Genomic DNA, 20,396 nt, shown 5'->3' on the forward strand with positions numbered 1-20,396 from the left:
GTATATGTCATAAAAACTTAATTTTGTAGAGGGGACAAGTTGGCCTGTGGCTTTCAAAAATCAAGCGTATATAGAAAGTACCATGAGGACATTTCGTGGAATCTATGAGAAACTATTTGTCGCACATATATCCATCGTGGGTAACCAAAAGAAATGGACATGCACAAAAGTAGTAGAAAAAACGAAGAAAAAAAAAGAAACTTGGCCGGGACGAGAGTGTATAACAAATCAGCCCGCTTCTCGTGCCTACACTTGTCAGGCGTGGTGCGAGGCACGCGCGGGTACAAGCACACGAAGCGAAGCAGTCACACACACAGGCCACAGCCACGCGCAGAGAAAACAAACCAAACAGCGCCTCCCTCCCTACCTCCCCAGTTCTCCTCTTCTTCAGGCCGGGCCAGAGAAAGCGGAGGAGCGGAGCTGAAGCGGTTATCGCATCGTCTTCCTCCTCGTCAAACTGTGAGCTCCCCTTTTTCTTCCCTTGGCTCTACTCCGTCCACTCGGTTACTTCAGGTTAGTTTCTTCAGATAGATGAATTGAGATCTTCGTGCTGGTAGTTTCTTGAACAATCGCGCGATATTCCGTGTTTCTTGTGTTGTTGTTCTTGTATATTTTCGGGGCGAATCTTTGGTAGAGAACACAGATTTTCTGTTCTGTGTAAGACGCTGTTGTGTTGGATGCCTCGCGTTACAAGCTCTGCCTCTCGCACTCGCTTTTGGATGCTAGGATTTTGTTTCGTTCAACTGCTACTATTTTTACATGCGCAGATTGGTTCATTGTTCCTGTTCTTGATGAAATTGTCGCTAGTTCGAGGATAGCAATAACCCGGAGTTGATGAATCCTGTTGAATCTTATTTAGATGCAGTAGTATGAGCCGAGTGACGGATCGTAGATCCTTCTACTAATTTACTCCATAATTTGCCATTTGGGCGCCATTAAAACCTGCTGACTCTGTGACTACCCCATGAATTGTTCTTTATGCAGCAGTTTGCAATCCAGATGCGAACGGTCGAGTTAGAATCCTTTTTAATAAGGGGGGTTTTATGGCAGATCCTTCTCCTAGTGCCTTCTGTCAGATGGCTGGTGAAGAAATGGATATACTTATGCAGGAGTGACTACTTGCCTTCTTTTATTTTATCGGTCGCTTGGTAGTTAGTTACCCTCTATAGTCCTTAGTTTTGTTATTATCAGCAATCGCATTCGCTGACATCATTTTGTTCTGGATCTAAGGCTGAACTGTAGTCAACGTTACTCTGTGATGTGCTACCTCTCTTTCTTGCACTAGTAGTGTGTAGTGATCACTCATAGTAATCTTGTTCCTCTAACTCTGTAGCAGGAGTCGTTTCTTCCTTCTTTCAAGTCGAGTGAATTACACAAGAGCACGATCGATGGGTGGCTTCGTCGATCCCTTCATCCCGTCGTCGGCATGGCCTCAGGACATGGTGTTCGCCGGCTCGTCCTCGTGGGCAGGCACCGGAGCCTCCTCTCTCGTCGGTTCCTCGGCACAAGGCATGGGGTTTTACCACCTCCAAAACGGCTCCTCCGAGACCGCGTTTCCTGCCGGTGGCGTCGCGCTGCCGTCCGCGGAGCTGCACGAGCAGTTTCTGCTGCAGAGCGACGGTCTCGACTTCGACGGCGCCGGCGCGCTGGGCACGATCCTGCCGTGCCCCGTGTCGCTGACCGACAGCGCCCCGGTGATCTGCAGCTCGAACGAGAGCAGCGGGAGCGAGCAGTCCGGCGCCGGCCTGCCTCAGTTCCTCATGGGTGCAGAGCACCCGGTCGCGTGGCCGCCGGCCTGCCTCGGCTCCATGGCGGGCGACGAAACCTCGACGCAGAGCTTCGGTTTCGGTGGCATCTCCGACGAGGATCTCCTGCACGAGGCTGCCGCCTGCGCCCCTAATGGGACGAGCAGGTTCCAGCAGCAGCTCGGCGCCGTGCCCCCAGCGCAGCTGCAGCTACACGTAAGTCTCGTAAAAGTTGGCACGGATTAATTACTACGAAAACCTTCCCTTAATCTTCTTAGTAAATGATCCATTTTGTTCTGTGCCTGCAGGATGATGCTGAGTTCAGCAGCGGCAAGCTGCTGTCGTTCTCTCCTGGACAGCACGTTCGCCCCGGCATCGACACTCTGCACCAGATGAACCAAAATGTGAGTGAGACAACCTAGTAGTCGGTCGTACAGTACTTGCTATCTGACGGTTGGCGCTGAACCGGATCAACCCTATACGTGATGAATTCAGGAGGCGTGTGTCTCAACTGTCAACTAACTTGATGTCCTGATCGCAACATGTGCAGGAGTTCAGCGGCGGCCTGCGCCATCTGGATCTCTCCTCGCTGGTTCACGGCCCACAGCTTGCACCGTTCAATCCCAAACTGGTTTCTGAAGACGGCGGCGGCAAGATTAACGGTAATGGGGTCGCTGGGAGCGGTGGTGGAGCTGCTCCAAAGCCTCGCGCCAGGGCTCGCCGGGGCCAGGCCACGGATCCGCACAGCATCGCCGAGAGGGTGAGCCGCCCGTCCATCACAGCGATTCTCGTTTCTCCTAGCCTCATTATTTCGTGTTCGGAGTTCTGACTGGGTTCTGTCTGGTTGCAGCTCCGGAGGGAGAAGATATCTGATAGGATGAAGAATTTGCAGGAGCTGGTTCCAAACTCGAACAAGGTAGTATTTCAATTCACTCTTTTGCCGCTCGACCAGCACACCCACCTGACATAGTTGTAGCACAAGGAACATACACACATCACGGCTATGTTTAGCTGACACCGAACAAGGAAGCTCACCCTACCTTTCGTTAGGCAGAGTCCAGATCGCCATTGCTTATACCTGGGGCCTTTATGAGTTTGAGCCTAAAATAGTGCCGTGCTGTTAGTGAATGCAATATATAGATAGGATCATTGTTAATTTATTGAGGCCAAGGAAGAAACTTCCCTTCTTCTTCCTTCTCCCCCCTATCCCCCACGGCAGAGAAGCGGCGAGGTCCTGTACCTCGCCCTCCTCCAATTAACCGTGGGTGGGTGTGTGGGTGACTGACTCTGGTGGTATGTAACCGAGAAAAACTTGGGCGAAATTTTACTCTCTCTGTTCAACTGACTATGCAATGTGCTTGTTTCTGAACCTTGGTTTTGACTATGCAATGTGCTTGTTTCTGAACCTTGGTTTATGTGTCGCAGACGGACAAGGCGTCTATGCTTGAGGAGATCATCGAGTACATAAAGTTTCTTCAGCTACAGACCAAGGTCCGTATGCATTGCCGCAGTCACTTTTGTTCAGTCAATTACCTTCTCCTGCTTCTCTACTGACGCCATTGATATGTTTGAAGGTTCTGAGCATGAGCAGGCTGGGCGCGACCGAAGCCGTCGTTCCGCTTCTGATGGAGTCGCAGGATGAGGTACAGTAAAAAAATTAAACAGTCCGTTGTCATTTTGGCAATTCATTCTTCTTTTATCACCGATGCAAATTTGCAATGCAGACCTCTGGGCTTCTCCTGGGATCCCCAAGATCAAGATCCCAACCGGACGAAGACAACGCTGCGTTCGAGCAGGAGGTCGCGCAGCTGATGGAGAACAACATGACGATGGCGATGCAGTACCTGCAGAGCAAGGGCCTCTGCCTCATGCCCATCGGCCTGGCGTCGGCGCTGTCCACCCAGAAGGGGACTGCTTCTGCGGCCATCCGGCCGCAGACCACCCTCCATGCTCCAGGCGTCCCTACGGAGATGAAGTTCAAGACGATGTGATGCAGGCTCCGCCGCCGGTGATTAGATCCATATTCCCCTAACAATTTGCTTCTGCTGTCGCTTGCCATCCATGTTGGTCAATCCATTTCCTCCCTAATCATGTAGTTCTACACTTTGCCTCAAGAAATCAGAGTCCAACGGCCAGTCCTTCCGTTTTGCCAAAATGAAAATTTTAAAATTCGATTATTCAGACTGCAATGTCAAAAATTTCTATTGATTTCCAAACACGATCATTCTAACAAGCCAAATAAAGCGATTTTTTTTTTGGATAAGTACGATCTCAGATTCAGCCGGGACTGGGATTGCTGTGTGGTGCTCGCCGTCGCGGGTGTCCGCCTTGTTCGTCTAGGCCTTCCTGGAGAGCAGCTGCGCGCGGAGCTCTGCGGCGTCGATGTCGGCGAACCGGTTCTCGGGGATCCAGTTGCCCGTCTTGGGGTCCCTCATCCAGAAGATGTCTCCGCTGGATGGCGCCTGACCAGCGCCGCCTTCCGCGCCCGAGACTCTGCCAGCCATTGCCGGCGCTCGCTTCTGCACCTCCGCTCCCGCCGAGGCGGCGTAACCCCGCCGGCTGCAGCACCACGGACATAATAATAAGACGGATAAGTATCATGGTTGCAAGAAAATCATAAACATCCGAGGCCATGGAATCAAGATGAGAAGAGGAGGTGGCGGGCAGGGCACCTGAGCGCGAGCAGTGTGGTGAATGGAACCCGCGCCATTGCTCCCACCTCTCTCTCGAGGTTGGACCGGAGCTGATGGGGGCTGGGAGGATTAGGACCGGATCGACTTTGGTTTGGACACCGCGCTCTGTATATATAGGAGGATGGGCGGGCGGCGCTAGGGTTTTTCCCATTGGGTTTAGGCGCCGCCGATGTGCTGCGGCCGCGAGTCCAGCTTTGCGTGTGCGCGGTGTGGTTTGGCCGTTTCCTTCCTCCTCTGTCTCCGCCGCAAACCGTTTGATGCATGCGAACCGGGCGCGATTTTGATCAGCTTTAGCACCACGGCACACCGAGCAACACCGAGCAAAATGTGCTGGAAAGAAAAAAAATGAATTAAGCAAATTCAATAGATTACTGCAGGAAAACTGCTTTTTGCCGAGTATCCAAATGCAAAGGACCAAAAACACGCGATAAACCTCTTTGGCAAGTGTTAAAATCTGCAAAAACCTACACGGCAAAAAACCTTCCGGTTGGATGTGGCGATGGACTCGAGGGTCCTCTCGGTGGAGGAGAGGGGCTTTAGGAAGCTCCTCAAGCGCAAACTCCTGAGCCTGTCATCAGTCATCACTCGAGGGCACGATTGCAGGCAGTGGTCCAGGATCACGTGGTTGAATGAGAATGATGACTGTACTAGGTTCTTCCACCTTCACGCAAGAACTTCATAGCACGGTTTAAGGTGGATGGTGTGCTGATCTCAGACCATGAGAAGAAAGCCGAAGCCGTGGACTCCTTTTATGGAGAGCTCTTGGGTTCTTCGTCCGAGCGAGCTTTCTCGCTGGACCTGGATTACCTAGGGATGCAGTTGCACGACCTCTCTGTACCGGAAGCTCCCTTCTCCGAGGTGGATGTGTGGGGGGTCACTCGCTCCCAGGAATCATAGAACACTAGTTAGAAAAATTATTGTTTTCTGCTGCGAACCCCTTTATGTACTCGAAGGAATGCAATGTGGGGTCATGCGCAGAAACCAAACTCTCACATCCCCGACCATCCTATTTTCTACATCACTCTTCCTTGTATCGTTGCAAAGAATTCTGCTGAAATTTTGGTGGCCGGAACAGCCAGTACTACCGTCCCATTCCGTTTTCCCCTCGTAGAACGGCCGAAAGTTGGACAGTACTACCAGCAACTTCTAGTGGCATCATACTTCCATTCAAGTACCGAAACTAGCATCGAGAGTCACAAAAGGGTGCTGGTAGCCTTTAAAGGCATTCCGGAACTTGGCTGGAAGTTGGCCGGTACTACCGGCCACCGTACCACCCAAACTCTGCCCGATCCCCTTTGCAAAATGACCACTGGGCATCTGTTTTGACCTAACGGTACTACCGACAACGGAGACCGGAAGTTCCAGTTTTAATTTTATTTCTACGCAACGACCGAGATCTAAGAGAGCCCATAGGATCTTCTTCCCCAAGTAGAAAAACCTATAGAATCTCTCTCTTCACCATTGATACATCGAGCTTCCTTTTTGTAGATACCTAGCCACTAGAATCTCTTGATTCTCGCGGATCCGGTGGAGGAGGCATAGATCTACACCCTAACCAAAGGAATTTGTATTTCCCCTCGTGTGTCTTGGTGAATCTTTGTGAGGTCGTCCCAAAGCTCGAGCTTGTTGTGAATCTTCGTGGATGTCGTTGGGAGTCTCCAATTAAGTCGTGGATGCGTGCCCTAACCTTTGTGTAAAAGTTCCGGTTGCCACCTTGAAGACTACCTGATGGGGACATCCCTACCACACTACTACCTCCGTCATTGTAAGATGAAGACGATGCTGCTATCAAGCTCAAGTCCAATGAAGTCAGGATTGGACCAATGACACGAGCTCATGCGAAGCTACTTAAGCAACAGGTGAATTTGTTCCTAAGTGATACTTTGATTGATGAGAACTTTATACTGCCTAAGTCCTATTACTTATGTATGATCAGGTATGAAGAAGGAGCAAGCATCACACGAGGAGGAGAGGAGCAGTTGGACAAGAAGCTGGACGTGAAGGTGGACATGGAGCTAGCCAAGAAGCTGGACAAGGAGACATCCCATGGAAGCGCGAGGGAGGAGAGGGAGGCATGCGCGCGGGGAGAAGAAGAAGTCCAGGCCGGCGCCAGGCCCGGTCAGACCGGCCGCCACGCCGGCGCGCCCGGTCCCAGGCCCGGTCCAACCAGGCGCCAGACCGGCCCAGCCCGGCACCAACCGGGCGCCATGCTTGTGCCAACCGGGCACTGTCCAGTAAGCCAGGACGCGTAGCCCGGTCGCCACTCGGCGCCAGGCCTGGTTTGAACCGGACTGGCTCGGTCCCAGGTGTAATACCCTGGATTTCTAAATTTCATATTTTGATATAAAAAATAGATAATTGAGCATAATTGAATTTTTATTTAACGGAAAATTTGAGATCAATAGGGTCTGACTTGTTAAGCTGATAGAGAAAGACTATTGAATTGTTTGTTTCTAAGTTCCAACATATCGTGGACAATTTCTGGAATCTAAAACTTTGGATTTTATTCTATGTGTAGACACCGAACATATCTGGATAAATAATAGGCAAATAAATACAAAGCCCAGCCCAGCCAGGTCCCTGCCCTCACGCTATGCCCCTGCCCTAGTTTTACCGCCGCCAACGACGTGTCCACGCTCCTGGTGCCGCCGTTGCCTGCCGCTGGCTGGAGCCTTGCCGGAGCGACGCCGCCGGCCGGAGTTTCGCCGGAGCGACGCTGCGCTAGCCTGAAGTCCACCCCGTGGTAGAGGTTTGAGGATTTCCGGCGCTGATATTAATTCTTCCGTTGAACGCCGAGGCTAAGGCAAGTGCATGACGAACCTCATTTCTTTACGCTTGGTTGTGTCGTTGGTTGTGCTCTCAGCGTGATTGGTTCTTATTTGGTACTTCTTTGATTCGATACTTTCCTTTCAAACTTAAGAGATTGCAGGTTGGTAAATTCCGAGCCAACACCTGCGGTAGGTTGGTAAGTCCGAGCCAACACGCTGGTAAACTCCGAGCCAGCACTACCAGCCCATAGTTCAGTTTTTCCTATAAATTTAGTGTTTCAGAGTGAAGTTCTACAGATGTCATCGATTTATGTTCTTATGATTCCATATTGTACTTGCTGAGTATTTCTGTACTCATCCTTGCGTTTTATTTGGTTTTCAGGTACTAAGTAGGCGACATGCATGGGGCCCGGGCGTAGGCGTAGCACATTTACACGTTGAGCACATCACCCTTATTTAGCACATCACACATGTTTAGATAATATGTAGTAGACATCTATAGTTTTATACCTTCTAGTCATACTATATTAGTCTCTTAATTCCGGTTACTTTGTTAAACCGTTATATTTGGTGTCTCCCCATATACTGAAATTTCATGGAACGAGTAATTTTTTTCAAGTTGAATTGTCACTATATATCCTCTTATTAGTATCTCCCTATTGTGAATGTCCGTATATACAAGAGAAACTCTGTCAAAATCTCAGATAATCCTTGAACTTATAGATTCGGTTGTGGCGCGGTAGCATTTCAGGTGTGGTTCATACCTGGGATGTTACAGTTGGTATCAGAGCCTAGGCTTTAGATCTCTGGAGTAGGCTATTAATAAATTATGATACAATAATTTTAAAATTGTTAAAACTAAACAATTAAAACTTATGCTTTTCCTAAACAACTTAATACTTGACATAGGATAATAACAAATAAAATTTTGACACACCCGTGCACAATAGGTGGGTTTTGGATCATGCATTGCATATACGCTTTTGAGATATGTTAATTCTGATTTTTCTCATGGATTTGGTGTGGTGCCTGTAAGCAGGCCGTTGCCATGGAAGGCTTGCAGTGCCTTGCATCATGTATTTGTTTGATTGTCCTTTCCATTATAGTAGTCAGTAGTTGGCTCGAAGTTCTTTTTCACGGGTGATAAAGTAAGCCTTGGAAAGCAAAAGTTCGGTTATTTACGGAATCCCTTGAAGGTGTGAGCCTCGAGATGAAATGATATGAAATTTTGGGTTTAGATATTGACATTGTTTTTGGTACCCAAACATGACCATTCAGAGATCAAGATACCATATATGCTATTGGTTCTAGTTTATAACTGAAGATTAAAGTTGAGTTCGTCGGTGGCTTATGAAGTATCCATATTATGAGTTATGAGTGAAGTTTACGCCAAAGGAATTTGAGGAAACGATTTCTAATGTGACCAGCTATAGCCAGTGTAGGTTTCTCTCAATGATGAAACTGGAGTGGATAATCCAGATAGTATTTCACTGAACATGATAAATTAGTGTTATCTAGACTCATGTGAGACCAAATCAGTATGAGAAGCTCTTCCCTCTATCCATGTCCATTGCCCCAAATTTTGCATAGCTTTGCTATCTCACTTCATATATTCTTTCTAGTTCGCCTCATCCGGTCATCTTCCAATTTGTTTCTTGTTCAATGTTGAAGCAGTCATTCCAATAGTGTACTTCAAATATTCTCCATCCTCTTCTCTAGACACCTTTTCTATCCTATGTAAGAAGAGTGTCCTTTTCTTATCCTCTAAGTTATGCAATTCTCTTTTTTTTTTTTTGCGTCTTTCTCATAGACACTTTGAAGAATCATGCGCAACCTACAGAGTTCTTGAATCGCTAGAATAGATTTCGTAGGCTTCGCATAATGGATAAATGGGAATCAACCCCGAACCTTGGTTTGTGTCCATGGAACCTTTTTACAATGCATGTGTGGATGCATGAGAGTTAGATTACGTGATTCACCCATCCACGTATTGAGTTAATAGTTTGGGTGCGGGATGGACTGCCCCCCATACCGACTACTCTTATTATTCACTCTTATTACGTTGGAGTGGTCAATCCATGTGTGCCTTTATACTTAGTAGAGAGCCGACAATTTGAAGCCCAGACCAAAGAATGGATATGACGTTCCACCTTTAGAAAAGGCAATCGCTGCCAAGCGTAGGTTTTGTGGTGAGGATAAACCAAAACGATTTTTCAGGTTACTTTACAAGGCATATGCCATAGTATGCACTCCACGAGAGTTGTTGGTAATTAGCATGGTTATCAGTAGCTCGTTGATCAAATATTTTTTTAGATAGTGTGGTTGAAGAAAGTTGAACAATGGTCATGCTATCGTCTCGGGGATTGCATGGAGCAGCAAGAGCTAATATTTTGTCTAATATGCATTTTGATACAGCATGCTGGGAGACATTTGAAACAGTGAAGAGCAATTAGACATTTATAAGAAGAGGGGTAAAGATCATCCATTCAATTTTCCGAATACATGGGTAGTACTTTAATGGGTTGAGATTTCTCGGTAGAAGAGGTTGAGAATTCGAGGGCGAATTCCATTAAGAGGGGGAGACTGTAATACCCTGGATTTCTAAATTTCATATTTTGATATAAAAAATAGATAATTGAGCATAATTGAATTTTTATTTAACGGAAAATTTGAGATCAATAGGGTCTGACTTGTTAAGCTGATAGAGAAAGACTATTGAATTGTTTGTTTCTAAGTTCCAACATATCGTGGACAATTTCTGGAATCTAAAACTTTGGATTTTATTCTATGTGTAGACACCGAACATATCTGGATAAATAATAGGCAAATAAATACAAAGCCCAGCCCAGCCGGGTCCCTGCCCTCACGCTATGCCCCTGCCCTAGTTTTACCGCCGCCAACGACGTGTCCACGCTCCCGGTGCCGCCGTTGCTCGCCGCTGGCTGGAGCCTTGCCGGAGCGACGCCGCCGGCCGGAGTTTCGCCGGAGCGACGCTGCGCTAGCCTCGAAGTCCACCCCGTGGTAGAGGTTTGAGGATTTCCGGCGCCGATATTAATTCTTCCGTTGAACGCCGAGGCTAAGGCAAGTGCATGACGAACCTCATTTCTTTACGCTTGGTTGTGTCGTTGGTTGTGCTCTCAGCGTGATTGGTTCTTATTTGGTACTTCTTTGATTCGATACTTTCCTTTCAAACTTAAGAGATTGCAGGTTGGTAAATTCCGAGCCAACACTGCGGTAGGTTGGTAAGTCCGAGCCAACACGCTGGTAAACTCCGAGCCAGCACTACCAGCCCATAGTTCAGTTTTTCCTATAAATTTAGTGTTTCAGAGTGAAGTTCTACAGATGTCATCGATTTATGTTCTTATGATTCCATATTGTACTTGCTGAGTATTTCCGTACTCATCCTTGCGTTTTATTTGGTTTTCGGGTACTAAGTAGGCGACATGCATGGGGCCCGGGCGTAGGCGTAGCACATTTACACGTTGAGCACATCACCCTTATTTAGCACATCACACATGTTTAGATAATATGTAGTAGACATCTATAGTTTTATACCTTCTAGTCATACTATATTAGTCTCTTAATTCCGGTTACTTTGTTAAACCGTTATATTTGGTGTCTCCCCATATACCGAAATTTCATGGAACGAGTAATTTTTTTCAAGTTGAATTGTCACTATATATCCTCTTATTAGTATCTCCCTATTGTGAATGTCCGTATATACAAGAGAAACTCTGTCAAAATCTCAGATAATCCTTGAACTTATAGATTCGGTTGTGGCGCGGTAGCATTTCAGGTGTGGTTCATACCTGGGATGTTACACCAGCCCGGTCGACCGGCCCCTAGGCCGGCCGAGTCCAAGTCTGTCTCGACCAGATCTATTCTAGGTCGGTTATTTTTGTATCTTTTCGACCTAAGGTCGTCCTGAATTCCTATATAAGTGCCCAGGACGCCCCCATAATAGCTTTAGACCACGTTTAAGATAAACCCTACTTCATAGTTGTTTGCTACGCAAAACTATTGATTCCCAACTCTCCGATTCGTTTTGATCTGGAGTTTTATGCTACTGAAAGTTTGTGTGATATGATGTTCCAGTGGGGATTAGAAGATTGCAATCTACCGCTTCGTGGTCGGCGGCTACATGCGCAAATGTGTGGAGTTGCGAATATCTTGCAGGGTTGAGAGCTGTTGCATTGGCGACAGGGATCGATCGAGAGACTCATCAGCGTCATACAAGTTATCATCCACTTCATCATCGTGTATCTCCGCTGTGTTCATCACCACCCCCGTCGCTTACTGAGAAGATCGGGCAACCCCTTATCATCTTGGTATCATATTTCAGCGTTTCCTCGGTAAGCCATCCACAATCCACCTCATAGTTGAGTTGTGAGTGTTTTCCTATCCAGAAAAAGTCAAAAATATTAGGGTTAGGGTTTGCCATAGCCTTAGATTGCACTAATTTCGAGTTTTTAGTTGCTTTTCGTAGTTGTTTTTGCGTATCTTTTTCTTCCATCTAGTATTCACTACAAGAAAAGTTGCCATGGCCGACGAAGTTGAAGTCGCGCCGTGGTTGCTGGTGTACCATGGCCGACGATTTTTGGTCCCTCCGTGGTGCATGTCAAAACTTTTTTTTCTCATTTTTGAGGCCACCTAGCCCGACGAAAGCGGCCAAAACGTCGTGTATGGTGGCCCGGGACGTGGTGCATCTCGAAATCTCGGGTTCGCCGGCCGAGTCAACGCAAATCCGCACCGCCGAGGGATGTAGGGCCCAGATGGCAGCCTCTCTGGCATTGTTTTTTTCTCGATCGCGCCATCTCGTTCAACGTTCTCCGATCGAGCCGTTTACGATGCGGGATCATGGGTCCCGCATGTCATCCTCTATGAACCAAAATTCTTTCTATTCTTGGATTTTTTTGACCCCCGATTTACGGCTACTTCCTTTTTCTTTTGATCCCTTGCCGCCTTGGAAACGTTGAGACCGCTGCTGCTAAATGGGACCCGCATGTCATCCTCTATGTGCAATCAACTTTCTTTTCTTGGAGTTTTTTTTTGGCACCTCAAATTTGGTCACTTGCCTTTTTCTTTCGATCCCCTGCCGCCTCTCAAACGGTGATACCGCTGCTGCTAAATGGGACCCGCATGTCATCCTCTATGTACTATAAAACTTTCTTTTCTTGAATTATTTTTGGCACCTCATATTTGGTCACTTACCTTTTTCTTTCGATCCCCTGCCGCCTCTCAAACGGTGATACCGCTGCTGCTAAATGGGACCCGCATGTCATCCTCTATGTACTATAAAACTTTCTTTTCTTGAATTATTTTTGGCTCCTCATATTTTTTCACTTGCCTTTTTCTTTCGATCCCCTGCCGCCTCTCAAACGGTGAAACCGCTGCTGCTAAATGGGACCCGCATGTCATCCTCTATGTACTATAAAACTTTCTTTTCTTGAATTATTTTTGGCTCCTGATATTTTTTCACTTGCCTTTTTCTTTCGATCTCATGCCACGTTTGAAACGTTGAGGAACCTGCAAGCTCATGGGACCCGCATGTCATCCTCTATGTACTATAAAAGTTCATTTTCTTGGTTTTTTTTCACCCTCCGATTTTTGGCAATTTCTTTTTTCTTTTGATCCCTGCCGCCTCTCAAACGGTGATACCGCTGCTTGCTAAATGGGACCCGCATGTCATCCTCTATGTACTATAAAACTTTCTTTTCTTGAATTATTTTTGGCTCCTCATATTTGGTCACTTGCCTTTTTCTTTCGATCTCATGCCACGTTTGAAACGTTGAGGAACCTGCTGGCTCATGGGACCCGCATGTCATCCTCTATGTGCTATAAAAGTTTATTTTCTTTATATTTTTTTCACCCTCTGATTTTTGGCTATTTCCTTTTTCTTTTGATCCCCCGCCGCCTTGGAAACGTTGGGTAAGCTGCTGACTCATGGGACCCGCATGTCATCCTCTATGTACAATCAACTTTCTTTTTCTTTTGATCTCAAGACGCATTTGAAACGTTGAGACCGCTGCTGCTAAATGGGACCCGCATGTCATCCTCTATGTAAATAAAGTTTCTTTTCTTGGATTATCTTTGGCTCCCGATATTTTGTCACTTGCCTTTTTCTTTCGATCTCATGCCGCCTTTGAAACGTTGAGTAAGCTGCTGGCTCATGGGTCCCGCATGTCATCCTCTACGAACAATAAAAGTTTCCTTTCTTGGAGTTATTTTTTACCCCTAATTTCTGGCTATTTGCCTTTTTATTTTGATCTCCTGCCCCCTCTGAAACGATGAGGACGTTGTTGGCAGGTCGGTCCCACATGTCATCCTCTATGAACAATAAAAGTTTCCTTTGATGGATTTATTTTGAACCCCTAATTAATTTCTGGATATTTCCCCTGCCGCCTTGGAATCGTTGAGGATGCTGCTGCCTCATGGGCCCCGCATGTCATCCTCTCAGAACGGTAAATGTTTATTTTCTTGGATTTTGTTGACCAAACGATTTTTGGCTTATTTTTTCTTTCGATCACCTGCAGCCTTTAAAACGTTGAGGACGCTGCCGGCTCACGGGTCCCACATGTCAACCTCTATGAACAATAAACGCGCGAGGATGCTCGCTGCCTCATGGGTCCCGCATGTCATCCTCTCGGAACGAAAATGTTTCTTTTCTTGGATTTTTTACCAACAGATTTTTGGTTTATTTTTTCTTTCCATCCCCTGCCGCCTTTAAAACGTTGACGACGCTCGTTGGCTCATGGGTCCCCGATGTCGACCTCCCCGTACAAGAAACATATGATATCTTGATTATTTTGCAGACAATAAACAATGTATTGCGCTCTGAGCTATTTCAAACGGATAATTAAACGGTGATACCGCTGCTGCCTCTCAAACGGTGATATCGCTGCTGCTAATTGGGACCTGCATGTCATCCTCTATGTACAATCAAGTTTCTTTTCTTGAATTATTTTTGGCTCCTGATATTTGGTCACTTGCCTTTTTCTTTCGATCTCATGCCACGTTTGAAACGTTGAGGAACCTGCTAGCTCATGGGACCCGCATGTCATCCTCTATGTACTATAAAAGTTCATTTTCTTTGTTTTTTTCACCCTCTGATTTTTGGCTATTTCCTTTTTCTTTTGATCCCCTGCCGCCTTGGAAACGTTGAGTAAGCTCGCTAGCTCATGGGACCCGCATGTCATCCTCTATGTCCATCAACTTTATTTTCTTGGATTTTTTTGACCCCCTAATTTCTGGCTACTTTCTTTTTCTTTTGATCTCAAGCCGCATTTGAAACGTTGGGACCGCTGTTGCAAAATGGGACCCGCATGTCATCCTCTATGTAAATAAAGTTTCTTTTCTTGGATTATCTTGGGCTCTCGATATTTTGTCACTTGTCTTTTTCTTTCGATCTCATGCCGCCTTTGAAACGTTAAGTAAGCTGCTGGCTCATGGGTCCCGCATGTCATCCTCTACGAACAATAAAAGTTTCCTCTCTTGGAGTTATTTTTTACCCCTAATTTCTGGCTATTTGCCTTTTTCTTTTGATCTCTTGCACCCTTTGAAACGATGAGGACGTTGTTGGCAGGTCGGTCCCACATGTCATCCTCTATGAACAATAAAACTTTCCTTTGATGGATTTATTTTGAACCCCTAATTAATTTCTGGCTATTTCCTTTTTTTTCTTTGATCCCCTGCCGCCTTGGAAACGTTGAGGATGCTGCTGCCTCATCGGTCCCGCATGTCATCCTCTCAGAACGATAAATGTTTTCTTTTCTTGGATTTTTTTACCAACTGATATTTGGTTTTTTTTTTATTTTCGATCCTCGCCGCCTTTGAAACGTTGACGACGCTCGCTGGCTCATGGGTCCCCGATCTCAGCCTCCCGTACAAGAAACATGTGATATCTTGATTATTTTGCAAACAATAAACAGTGTATTTCGCTCTGAGCTATTGCAAACGGATAAATTAAATCTTTATTTTTACAACTTATATCTTGAATCTCCTTGTTTTTTGTTTTGGCGAACTTTCATGTTCTGGAGTGGGCTGAAATTGTACGAGTCAAAAGGCCCAGAAGGATAGTTCGAAGGCCCAGATGTCCAGATGCAGCCCAATTGAAATCTTTCTTTTCTTTTGATCCCCTGCCGCCTCTCAAACGGTGATACCGCTGCTGCTAATTGGGACCCGCATGTCATCCTCTATGTACAATCAAGTTTCTTTTCTTGAATTATTTTTGGCTCCTGATATTTGGTCACTTGCCTTTTTCTTTCGATCTCATGCCATGTTTGAAACGTTGAGGAACCTGCTAGCTCATGGGACCCGCATGTCATCCTCTATGTACTATAAAAGTTCATTTTCTTTGTTTTTTTCACCCTCTGATTTTTGGCTATTTCCTTTTTCTTTTGATCCCCTGCCGCCTTGGAAACGTTGAGTAAGCTTCTAGCTCATGGGACCCGCATGTCATCCTCTATGTCCATCAACTTTATTTTCTTGGATTTTTTTGACCCCCTAATTTCTGGCTACTTTCTTTTTCTTTTGATCTCAAGCCGCATTTGAAACGTTGGGACCGCTGTTGCAAAATGGGACCCGCATGTCATCCTCTATGTAAATAAAGTTTCTTTTCTTGGATTATCTTGGGCTCCTGATATTTTGTCACTTGTCTTTTTCTTTCGATCTCATGCCGCCTTTGAAACGTTAAGTAAGCTGCTGGCTCATGGGTCCCGCATGTCATCCTCTACGAACAATAAAAGTTTCCTTTCTTGGAGTTATTTTTTACCCCTAATTTCTGGCTATTTGCCTTTTTCTTTTGATCTCCCTGCCCCCTTTGAAACGATGAGGACGCTGTTGGCAGGTGGGTCCCACATGTCATCCTCTATGAACAATAAAACTTTCCTTTGATGGATTTATTTTGAACCCCTAATTAATTTCTGGCTATTTCCTTTTTTTCTTTGATCCCCTGCCGCCTTGGAAACGTTGAGGATGCTCTGCTGCCTCATCGGTCCCGCATGTCATCCTCTCAGAACGATAAATGTTTTCTTTTCTTGGATTTTTTTACCAACTGATATTTGTTTTTTTTTATTTTCGATCCCTGCCGCCTTTGAAACGTTGACGACGCTGCTGGCTCATGGGTCCCTGATGTCAGCCTCCCCGTACAAGAAACATGTGATATCTTGATTATTTTGCAAACAATAAACAGTGTATTTCGCTCTGAGCTATTGCAAACGGATAAATTAAATCTTTATTTTTACAACTTATATCTTGAATCTCCTTGTTTTTTGTTTTGGCGAAGCATAGGACTTTCCTGTTTTTTTTTTGAGAAAAATCCGAACTTTCATGTTCCGGAGTGGGCTGAAATTGTACGAGTCAAAAGGCCCGAAGGATAGTTCGAAGGCCCGGATGTCCGGATGCAGCCCAATTGAAATCTTTCTTTTCTTTTGATCCCCCGCCGCCTCTCGAAACGGTGATACCGCTGCTCGCTAATTGGGACCCGCATGTCATCCTCTATGTACAATCAAGTTTCTTTTCTTGAATTATTTTTGGCTCCCGATATTTGGTCACTTGCCTTTTTCTTTCGATCTCATGCCACGTTTGAAACGTTGAGGAACCTCGCTAGCTCATGGGACCCGCATGTCATCCTCTATGTACTATAAAAGTTCATTTTCTTTGTTTTTTTTCACCCTCTCGATTTTTGGCTATTTCCTTTTTCTTTTGATCCCCTGCCGCCTTGGAAACGTTGAGTAAGCTCGCTAGCTCATGGGACCCGCATGTCATCCTCTATGTCCATCAACTTTATTTTCTTGGATTTTTTTGACCCCCTAATTTCTGGCTACTTTCTTTTTCTTTTGATCTCAAGCCGCATTTGAAACGTTGGGACCGCTGTTGCAAAATGGGACCCGCATGTCATCCTCTATGTAAATAAAGTTTCTTTTCTTGGATTATCTTGGGCTCCTGATATTTTGTCACTTGTCTTTTTCTTTCGATCTCATGCCGCCTTTGAAACGTTAAGTAAGCTGGCCGGCTCATGGGTCCCGCATGTCATCCTCTACGAACAATAAAAGTTTCCTTTCTTGGAGTTATTTTTTACCCCTAATTTCCGGCTATTTGCCTTTTTCTTTTGATCTCCTGCCCCCTTTGAAACGATGAGGACGCTGTTGGCAGGTCGGTCCCACATGTCATCCTCTATGAACAATAAAACTTTCCTTTGATGGATTTATTTTGAACCCCTAATTAATTTCTGGCTATTTCCTTTTTTTTCTTTGATCCCCTGCCGCCTTGGAAACGTTGAGGATGCTGCTGCCTCATCGGTCCCGCATGTCATCCTCTCAGAACGATAAATGTTTTCTTTTCTTGGATTTTTTTACCAACTGATATTTGGTTTTTTTATATTTTCGATCCCCTGCCGCCTTTGAAACGTTGACGACGCTGCTGGCTCATGGGTCCCTGATGTCAGCCTCCCCGTACAAGAAACATGTGATATCTTGATTATTTTGCAAACAATAAACGGTGTATTTCGCTCTGAGCTATTGCAAACGGATAAATTAAATCTTTATTTTTACAACTTATATCTTGAATCTCCTTGTTTTTTGTTTTGGCGAAGCATAGGACTTTCCTGTTTTTTTTTTGAGAAAAATCCGAACTTTCATGTTCTGGAGTGGGCTGAAATTGTACGAGTCAAAAGGCCCAGAAGGATAGTTCGAAGGCCCAGATGTCCAGATGCAGCCCAATTGAAATCTTTCTTTTCTTGGATTTTTTCACCCCCTGATTTCTGGCTACTTCATTTTTCTTTTGGTCCTGTGCCGCCTTGGAAACGTTGAGACCAGCTGCTGCAAAATGGGACCCGCATGTCATCCTCTATGTACAATAAAGTTTCTTTTCTTGGATTATTTTTGGCTCCTGATATTTGGTCACTTGCCTTTTTCTTTCGATCTCATGCCACGTTTGAAACGTTGAGGAATCTGCTGACTCATGGGACCCGCATGTCATCCTCTATGTACAATAAAAGTTTGATTTCTTGGATTTTTTTCACCCTCTGATTTTTGGCTATTTCCTTTTTCTTTTGATCCCCTGCCGCCTTTGAAACGTTTAGTAAGCTGCCGCCTCATAGGTCCCACATGTCAGCTTGTATGAACGATAAAGCTTTCCTTTCTTGGAGTTTTTTTTTGACCCCCTAATTTCTGGCTACTTTCATTTTCTTTTGATCTCAAGCCGCATTTGAAACGTTGGGACCACTGCCGCACAATGGGACCCGCATGTCATCCTCTATGTACAATCAAGTTTCTTTTCTTGGATTATTTTTGGCTCCTGATATTTGGTCACTTGCCTTTTTCTTTCGATCTCATGCCACGTTTGAAACGTTGAGGAACCCGCCGGCTCATGGGACCCGCATGTCATCCTCTATGTACTACAAAAGTTTATTTTCTAGGGGTTTTTTTTCACTCTCTCGATTTTTGGCTATTTCCTTTTTCTTTTGATCCCCTGCCGCCTTGGAAACGTTGAGTAAGCTGCTAACTCGTGGGACCCGCATGTCATCCTCTATGTACAATCAATTTTCTTTTCTTGGAGTTTTTTTTTACCCCTAATTTCTGGCTACTTTCTTTTTCTTTTGATCTCAAGCCGCATTTGAAACGTTGGGACCCGCATGTCATCCTCTATGTACAATAAAAGTTTCTTTTCTTGGATTATTTTTCACCCTCTGATTTTTGGTCACTTGCCTTTTTCTTTCGATCTCATGCCGCCCTTGAAAACGTTGAGGAACCCGCTGGCCCATGGGACCCGCATGTCATCCTCTATGTACTACAAAAGTTTCTTTTCTTGGATTTTTTTCACCCTCTGATCTTTGGCTATTTCCTTTTTCTTTTCATCCCCCGCCGCCTTGGAAACGTTAGTAAGCTGCTGACTGGTGGGACCCGCATGTCATCCTCTATGTACAATCAAGTCTCTTTTCTTGGATTTTTTTACCCCCTTATTTTTGGTCACTTGCCTTTTTCTTTCGATCTCATGCAGCCTCTGAAACGTTGAGGAAGCTGCTGGCTCATGGGACCCACATGTCATCCTCGATACTATAAAAGTTTCTTTTCTTGGATTTTTTTCACCCTCTTATTTTTGGCTGTTTCCTTTTTCTTTTGATCCCCTGCCGCCTTGGAAACGTTGATTAAGCTGCTGACACAAGGGGCCCGCATGTCATCCTCTATGTACAATCAACTTGCAAGATCTTGGGGCGGAAGAGCTTGTATAAGTGGGACCCGTATGTCATCCTCTATGTACAATAAAAGTTTCTTTTTCTTGGATTATTTTTTGCTCCTGGTATTTGGTCTCTTTCCTTTTTCTTTCGATCTCATGCCGCCTCTGAAACGTTGAGTAAGGTGCTTGGGTCATGGGACCCGCATGCCATCCTCTATGTACAATCAACTTTCTTTTCTGGGAGTTTTTTTACCCCTAATTTCCGGCTACTCTTTTTCTTTTGATCTCAAGCCGCATTTGAAACGTTGACACCGCTGCTGCAAAATGGGACCCGCATGTCATCTTTTATGTACAATAAAGTTTCTTTTCTTGGATTATTTTTGGCTCCTGATATTTGGTCACTTGTCTTTTTCTTTCGATCTCATGCCCCCTTTGAAACGTTGAGGAAGCTGCTAGCGCATGGGTCCCGCATGTCATACTCTATGAACAATAAAAGTTTCCTTCCTTGGAGTTATTTTGACCGCTAATTTCTGGCTACTTCCTTTTTCTTTTGATCCCCTGCCACCTTGGAAACGTTGAGTAAGCTCGTCGACACAAGGGGCCCGCATGTCATCCTCTATGTACAATCAACTTGCAAGATCTTGGAGCGAAAGAGCTTGTATAAGTGGGACCCATATGTCATCCTCTATGTACAATAAAAGTTTCTTTTCTTGGATTATTTTTTGCTCCGGATATTTGGTCACTTTCCTTTTTCTTTCTATCTCATGCCGCCACTGAAACGTTGAGTAAGGTGCTGGCTCATGGGACTGTACAATAAAGTTTCATTTCTTAGATTTTTTTACCCAATGATTTTTGCTAACTTGCCTTTTTCTTTTCGATCATATGCCGCCTTTGAAATTGAGGTCGCCGCTGGCTCATGGGTCCCACATGTCAGCCTCTATGAACAATAAACCTTTCCTTTGTTGGATTTATTTTTTACCCCTAATTTCCGGCTATTTGCCTTTTTCTTTTGATCC

General features: G+C 45.3%; 1 protein-coding gene across 1 annotated transcript; it reads left to right on the forward strand.

Annotated features, from left to right (window-relative positions):
- Nucleotides 1-217: 217 nt before the first annotated feature.
- Nucleotides 218-3,912, forward strand: LOC124690698. Its single transcript, XM_047224053.1, has 8 exons — nt 218-459; nt 1,334-1,961; nt 2,054-2,149; nt 2,296-2,505; nt 2,596-2,661; nt 3,171-3,236; nt 3,320-3,388; nt 3,470-3,912. Exons 2-8 carry the CDS (start codon nt 1,389-1,391, stop codon nt 3,734-3,736), a joined length of 1,347 nt encoding a protein of 448 aa, XP_047080009.1. The 5' UTR covers nt 218-459; nt 1,334-1,388; the 3' UTR covers nt 3,737-3,912.
- The last annotated feature ends 16,484 nt before the right edge of the window (nt 3,913-20,396 follow it).

Source organism: Lolium rigidum, chromosome 2 (assembly GCF_022539505.1).
Source record: "Lolium rigidum isolate FL_2022 chromosome 2, APGP_CSIRO_Lrig_0.1, whole genome shotgun sequence".
Lineage (NCBI taxonomy): Eukaryota > Viridiplantae > Streptophyta > Magnoliopsida > Poales > Poaceae > Lolium > Lolium rigidum.